General features: G+C 33.8%; 5 protein-coding genes across 6 annotated transcripts in view; 3 read left to right on the forward strand and 2 right to left on the reverse strand.

Annotated features, from left to right (window-relative positions):
* The window catches only part of LOAG_17435, a gene marked incomplete at its 3' end in the record, with an annotated part of 8397 nt that extends 7242 nt beyond the window's left edge, over window positions 1-1155 (forward strand). The window contains exons 22-24 of one of the 2 annotated variants that reach the window (XM_020450098.1): window positions 535-603; window positions 712-811; window positions 946-1097. In XM_020450098.1, coding sequence (XP_020306272.1) covers window positions 535-603; window positions 712-811; window positions 946-1097 — 321 coding nt within the window. Of the gene's footprint in view, window positions 1-534; window positions 604-711; window positions 812-945 lie in introns of both variants that reach the window. The other variant, XM_020450099.1, reaches the window with a different exon arrangement.
* A 443-nt stretch (window positions 1156-1598) lies between these two features.
* On the forward strand, window positions 1599-2784 carry LOAG_11175 (hypothetical protein; the record flags this gene model as incomplete). Its single annotated transcript, XM_003146696.2, has 4 exons — window positions 1599-1818; window positions 2137-2231; window positions 2310-2443; window positions 2603-2784. The coding sequence occupies exons 1-4, from the start codon at window positions 1639-1641 to the stop codon at window positions 2782-2784; spliced, it is 591 nt and encodes a 196-aa protein (XP_003146744.1). The 5' UTR covers window positions 1599-1638.
* A 1924-nt stretch (window positions 2785-4708) lies between these two features.
* Window positions 4709-4915, reverse strand: LOAG_11177 (hypothetical protein; the record flags this gene model as incomplete). Its single annotated transcript, XM_003146697.2, has 1 exon — window positions 4709-4915. The coding sequence occupies one exon, from the start codon at window positions 4913-4915 to the stop codon at window positions 4709-4711; it is 207 nt and encodes a 68-aa protein (XP_003146745.2).
* Window positions 4916-5230: 315 nt separating this feature from the next.
* Window positions 5231-5823, reverse strand: LOAG_11179 (hypothetical protein; the record flags this gene model as incomplete). The annotated part of the gene is made up of 3 exons (XM_003146698.1): window positions 5231-5359; window positions 5503-5625; window positions 5719-5823. The coding sequence occupies 3 exons, from the start codon at window positions 5821-5823 to the stop codon at window positions 5231-5233; spliced, it is 357 nt and encodes a 118-aa protein (XP_003146746.1).
* Window positions 5824-6774: 951 nt separating this feature from the next.
* Window positions 6775-7183, forward strand: part of LOAG_13707 (hypothetical protein) — a gene marked incomplete at its 5' end in the record, with an annotated part of 1632 nt that continues 1223 nt past the window's right edge. Inside the window, one exon of the mRNA XM_020448718.1 lies at window positions 6775-6919. Within this exon, the coding sequence (XP_020301160.1) occupies window positions 6775-6919 (145 nt within the window). The remainder of the gene's footprint in view (window positions 6920-7183) is intronic.

Here is a 7183-nt window from a genome sequence, read left to right on the forward strand (position 1 = left end):
ATGGTCAGTTTGATTTGATGGGTGCGGCAATCGAAAGAGATGACACAACGATTATTTCTGAAGGTATTTTTTGTTCTTTTCGTGAACACGTGAAAATTTCTGCTTGCCTACCCCTTGCTTATATTCCTTCTTTATACTTCCCTCTTTGTACCATTCCAATAAAATTACTAAAAGTGGTATTTAACTGTTAGCAACAGATGATTTAGTTGGAATTAAAAATGTGATTATCTTCCAGTGCTTAATTTGATCACGACCTATCACGGCAAAGAATCATCACTGGCTGATTTTTGCATTGCTTTATTAGAACGTTGTAAAAAACTCATGCAATGCGACTGGTGCAGGTAAGCAGAATATGGTGCATTCTTAAATGAAAGCAAAACAAATTGGCGATATCTTTTTGTTTCAACTATAAATTTACTGTTATTAAACAGCGTTGTACTCATTTATTTTGTTAGATGAAAATCGTCATGAAAACATGACTATTATTACTATTTATGAATTTAGCTCGATGTTTTAGCTTTAATTGTTTTTCAGAATAGTGATTTCCGACTTTCTGGTCCGAAGCTTAGTTATTATATTGACCGGGAAATCGATTTAGATCGGGTGCGTTTTAAAATTCTGCAACATTTCCCTCGAATTCAATTTTGTTTTTCTAAAGCGAATTGGAATTTCTTTGGTTAAATCTGACTTCCACTGAAATAAAAATTGCAGATAGAAGTTATCCTTGATTTATTCGAATTATGCACTCCAAAAAAGAATATGGAACAACGAGATTTGGAAAATGCTCTATCCAAGATAGTCATTTTCTGTGGTAAATATATTTTTATATTCTAAACAAAAAAAAAAATACTCCATTTAAAGCTCGTTATGCTAAAATGTGCATCGTAGTTTGTTATCCAGGTATTTTCCATCTTCTTCATTGAATCATGTATGTTTATATTACAGTTAAGCGGGAAAATAAAGCGATGATTACGTTAGTTGAAGAGAGATTAAAATGTATTGGTGTACGATTGACTCCGGAAATGAATTCATTACTGTTGAAATCAAAAGGGCAGGATTCTGGCATCACTGATGATAAAAATACACCATTGTCATAATTTTATTAGCCAATCGTGATTTTAAATAATTAAAATAGACTCACTTGAACCATTTTGCTAGCCATTATCCAAAGTGGAAACTGTGAGTGCTGTCGATATTGACAGTACTAATATCTTTTTCGAATTATGTATTCCTTGATTGGCGCTGTATTGTCATATTTCGAAATGGAACTTCATGCTTTTAAGTTTTTAAATCTAATTTTTTGCTGTGATTCCTTTTAAATCGTTCTTTTGTCTATTAATTATTGTTGTTTAGGTGTTTGTATTCTTTTAGCTTTGCCTATAAATTCAAATGAATAAAAGATTACTTCATCATCAAGAAATTGGAGTAGAAATACAAAAAATGCTTTTTAAGACATTAGAAGACGGTTTTTCTATTCATTTGCCAGGAATCACTTATTGGCTTAAGGAAGACGAATTTATTTTCCGCAGAAGGTATTTCAGATTTTGAAAATCATCCAGTGAGAAACAACGCAGTTTTCTTAGAATTCCTTGAAATAATTTAGATTACGTTCGGAAAAATGATGTGAAACTTACTGTAATGACATGGAACATGATGAAATTCAATGAAATCATAAAAATTTCGTTCCTGTCTCGATGTTCGATCTTGGCAAACATACGCTACACTTCAGTAATACATTTCGAAAGAAATGTGAGTTCTCAAACGTCGCCAAATGAAACGACTCGTGTTCGATGGAGGAAACGCAGTTGGAGTGTTGATGTAAGCAGTTTGAATTATAGTCTTATGTGTTTGAAAGATCAAATAGCGGGGAATAAAACGTTTGGACTGTTGACATGTACAAAATCTGTCCCGGGAAAGCCGCTAAATAAGCTAAATTTTATGTTTTTACCATGAGAGACTTCATAGTAGGAGTTTTAAATCTGAAAAATTAAAAATTTTTTTGCCGAGCTAAAGGATTGCTTCAAAGTGGCATTTGTAGGTGTACCCTTGTGATCCCAGCACAGTTAACAATCATTTTCTTGGAAATAGAAATTACTGCAAATGTTTATATTTATTTCAGTGCAACATAAATTTCAGCCCGTGGTGAAGGATACATTCAATGACATTATTAAAGGATGTCGTTCGTTTACCGCAGCTGAGACGCAAAGAGCCGTAAATCAGTTTAATGATCTGTAAGTTTTCCGGGATTTTCGTTGTTAATTAGTAATTCTATCCCTTGTTCATAAGCATTTTGCTAAAAATTATTTTAGTACGACGAAAGCGAAAGTGTCCGACTATATGGCTGTTAAGATGGCATCAGTTGTAACGACTCATCTTGGCTGGAAGGAAGGGGAAAAGGTTCTAGAAATGCATTATATGTCTCACGGTGCGGGATTGAGATTCGGTTCGTTTTCTTTTTTTTTTGTTTAGATCAAACTTTTTCGTTTTCTTTTTCCTTCATTTTCTTTGTATTTTTTCTTGTAATTTCTCTAGTAATTTCTCAATTAATAACCAGTTACAGTAACAATTATCTGGTTCATTAACCAACAATTTTGTAGTTTAGCAGGCGAAGCCTCAGTAATGGATGAACAAGTGGAAGGAGCTGTACGTCGAATTTTTGATAATATAAATGAAGATGCATATAAAATAGCTCGTCAGTTCTACTGTCGCCTTATTGATTTAAAATTTTGCAAAGTGAAAGATTGTGTTTTCAGAATTTTTATACAAGGTTTACTCAAAAAGTAAGTTTCATTTCTGATCTTGTAGAAGTTATAGTACTGATGTTCTGATGATACGATGTTATGTAAGTTGGTTGGCTTAAAGACACATCGCGAACTTAGATATTTACTTATAATGCGCATAACTGATTCTTTGTTTAATTTATTCCTCGTATGTTTTCCAACCATATTCTTCATCCTTGTAATCTTTCGGTGAATCACTGTTTTCTTATTTCCGCTTAGTTCTGTGCTGGACATCTTCTGATCACCAGTCATATTTGACAATCGGAATTCTTCGGTTTCTCGGTTCTACACTTTTTTTTGCGTGTCTGCGTTTTTTTTTGTTAGCCATTCATGGGTACAACCTTTTTCGGCAATTCTCCATATTTAGCTTTCAGCTTTTCCTCCTTGTTTTGTGATGCATCACTCTTATCCTGCCGTTCCACCTCCTTTACACCCCTGTTATTTACGCTTTTCCATCATTTAAGTGCTTGTTTGTTGTTTAATTCTTCGAAATTTCTCGTCATATAGTTGTCTCTGTTTGTTCATTTACCTAAGTAGCTAGACACAAAAGTGGTATTTTGGTATGAATCGTGCCAAGTAGGTAGTGCCAGTATTTGTGCTCAAACATGCTTGAGCAACATTAAAGCAACATCTCTGCGGGTTGTCAGTAGACTTATGAGGATGCTATGAACTATCAATCATATTAGCCTTACTTATGAAGGAAGTGAAGAAGAAAGAAAGCCATTATTGATAGCCATTTCTAAAACTGTCTGAAGCTCGTTATCAGATTTTGAATTACACCTAGAATTTTAGATTATAATTTTATTGCTAACCTGAACTGATATTTGGTGCAATGTAAAGATTCAGCGATCTATAGTATTCCAGCCTTGTTATTGAGTTCACCACATTGAGATAATACGGTACGAAAAATAGTCTTAAACACTTTTTATCGTGTTGGAATTCGTATCCTTTTTGAGCCACCTTTGAAGGACAAGTAGAATTAGTTACAAGGATTTGTTCAGTCAATTTCTTTTCTTTATCAGTTTTTATCAATTCGGTAGAAACAAAGAGTGATAAAAGTGATAGTGGTAGTTGATGAGGAACACTATCTTACTGAATAGAAAATACGGCCCACTAAGTCCTTACTTTAAGATTAGATATAGAATCTCGCAGTGTAAATTGAAAGTCCAGACGTGGAACGATAAGTCATGGAGGAAACGATGTTTTAATTTTATTAGTAACAGTTTTTCTTCACATCTCCATTTGCCTCGTCTCCCCTCCTATGTTCACTTCCTTGTCCTCTATCCTTTTCTGTTACCGATTTATTTTTCCGTTATAGAAGCGTTAAAAATGACTTCACTGTTTTCTAACTTCTGCATTTGCATCCGAGAGATCTCTAAATCTTGGTTTAAAAGAGATCACCCGAGTATAAACGAGTTCTACACTGTAATAGTGATGTCCAGCGTTCAGTGGTGAGTAGTTTAAAAACGGTAAAGTGATTTGTTATGGAAATAGCCAATTAGTGGTAAATTGCAATAATATATTGGAGAAAGCATAAAGTCATAATAAATAAGCTCTCTAGTGAGATCACTGACTATCTGATGACCTCTGATGATAAGATCTATGTTCAGCTTTTGTTGAAATTCTTCTGTTGCTTGCTTTCCGAAAAGCTAAACGTCCTTTTTTAATGTTTTTTTAAGGAACAATCTGCAGCAATTATTATTTAATCTCGAGAGATTATCAGTACTCCATTTGCTCCCTCGAAATAGACTTTGTCTTGTTCTTTACATACGTTTGTTCCCATGCATTCATTCCTTGTCGGATTGGTCTATAGTATTTAAATCCTTTTGAAATAATTCCGTTAGTAAAATTTACCAAAATCTCTCTGTTAGCTGCATCGCTGCCCGTCACTCAGTGATCAGATCTAGTGGATACTATTAGCAAAAACGTTATAGAACCTGTGAGACACCTCGTGGGCTTTGAATATATTTTCCGGGAAAGTTACAAGGATCGGCCCATATGAGATCGTTGATGAACCCAATGTCAACAATATCTATTGGTCTGCAAATCCGTTTGAACTGATTCCAATTAAGATCTTCCGAAATTCCTCCATGTGCTGCGAATATGCGTTCTTTAATCAACGCTGCGAATGGCATACAGTTAAAAGCCCAAAGTTTCTTCATTGTTTATTCCCTCTGATTTGTTTCTTGAAACGAAGCATTTATCTCAACTACGCAGCAAGTATCTTGGTTCATGCTGTCGACGTATTCGTATCCGACAAATTGGTTATTCACCGGTCTCCCATCACACCATTATTGGAAGATATTAGTCCTTTTTTCCTAATTTGGTCATTAGATGTTGGCTTGGTTGTCACAGAGAGTCCATCGTCTGATAGGTTTTCCAAATGCATCTTAATCAATATATTGAAAACCAAAAATTGTTGGAAAAATTCATATATGTTGGTATAATGTTCAGAGTTGAGCCTCGTCACTCTTTTTTGGGAATCGTTGAATGCATTCTTCAAAAAACCCATATATTCTGTTCACAGCACGCGTCTCATGATTACCACGTAATATATATAAGTGTTTTGGGTAGCGAACCTAAATGCCATTTAAAACTTGTAATTTCAAGTCAGAAAGAAACTCTCAGAAGTTCATGTCCATTATTGAACAATATCTGTCAGTGGGGGGGGGGGGGGGGGCCAAGAAATGACCCTTAATACAGGTGACCTAGAATGGAATACCTTGTAGACCATCAGTAGTGAAACAATTCCAAGATTCCACTGTCCTCGATCCACGTAATCACCCCTGAATAAATAACGTTTACGTGATGGTGTACCTATTTTTGAGATCATTTTTACCAAATCCTGGAAGAACAATTCCTATGCTGAGTCGATTCTCTCTTTATATGTTAGAAGATGAGAAATTTTGGGAAGTTTAAATCAGAGTAAATGAATAACCGGAAATTGTCCATGTATATTGCCCAGAATATAAACAGATGGATCTATACGCTCACGCACTTCGGATAATGTTATCATTGAATTCATATTATTTTCAGGAGCCATCAATAGCTTCTATGATTTATATAGTTTTTAGCACCATTTATTTTTAATTATCCAAAACATTGAGTTTATTAATTTTCTACTATTTTAACTAAATAGGTTTTCGAAGTTGAGTACATTTATCGTAGCTGTTAGTGATCCTCAAGGATAATAGCTTGAGAAAAATCACATCACTATTTTTATAAAGTAAAACTGAAATTCGTAAAGGCGAGGAAAAAAAATGACCCTGGACGCCTTTCCGACACAATAAACTTACTCGGTAGAAGTTAAAAGTGGTCGTCTAATATGAGAAATCAGAATGAGTTACACTGGATTTTATGTGTCTCAAAAGTACATTTGGCTCATACCGCGATATATTTCTCCAAGAATTTCCACACTTTCTTTTTTCGTTCCAGTAATGGTCTTTGGAATGCCTCACCGTTCCTAAAAGGCATTTATGTGAAACGGTCATTCCTATCAACTTGTTTATGCAGTCGACCACTTCGTCTTTTCATACTCTTAGCAAAGCGAGAAATAATGCAATAGCTTTAGATCGAGAAATGCAAAAAGACTGAATTCTTGCACTCGGTTCATCCTTCAATATCAAAAAGGTATGCAAATTGAATATACCATCTTATTTTTCATCTTTTCACATTCCTCCAATCTCTTTCAGTTGATATGGTTGCATGCATTCTTTCTTTTTTATCTTCCATAGCTTCATATTATTTATATTATCATGCATTATTTGTATTTGAATTTGGAATTTGTTTCTTGAAATCTGGTGACTTTCTTCTGTATTTTAATATGATATTAGAAAATTTAAATGATATCAATTCTCTTCAAGTCTTGCAGGAGTGCATTTTTTACTCTTCATCTCACCATTTTTGAATTCTCAGGCGCTTCAACTATCTTGAGGATCCCTTTCTTTACCCTTTTCACCCTTTTCTTTACCAATTAAAATTTTAAGTAAAAACTATGAAATACTACAGGAATCGAATAAATGAAGCGATTGAGGAATTCGATTATTTTTCCCATTATGGGAAACATAGTTCATTATCAGGTGCAGCATTTTTTGTGCTTCGGGCAGCTTTCAAAGAGAATGACGAATTATTCCAGAAAGGTTTCAGTTTTAATTGTACTTATGATGTACTTTTGCAACCTCGTTTTTGCACGCTTTTAGCTTCCTTAATTTTAATCTATGCTGAGTCTTTTCTACTCTAAGTACAGTTTTGAATTACCTAGTGTCCCGGACTTAGAACTGGTAACAAATATGCATTTTAATTGGATATATACTATATATATATATATATATATATATATATATATATATATATATATATATATATATATATATATATATATATATATATATATATATATATAT

Source organism: Loa loa (assembly GCF_000183805.2).
Source record: "Loa loa unplaced genomic scaffold supercont3.75, whole genome shotgun sequence".
NCBI lineage: Eukaryota > Metazoa > Nematoda > Chromadorea > Rhabditida > Onchocercidae > Loa > Loa loa.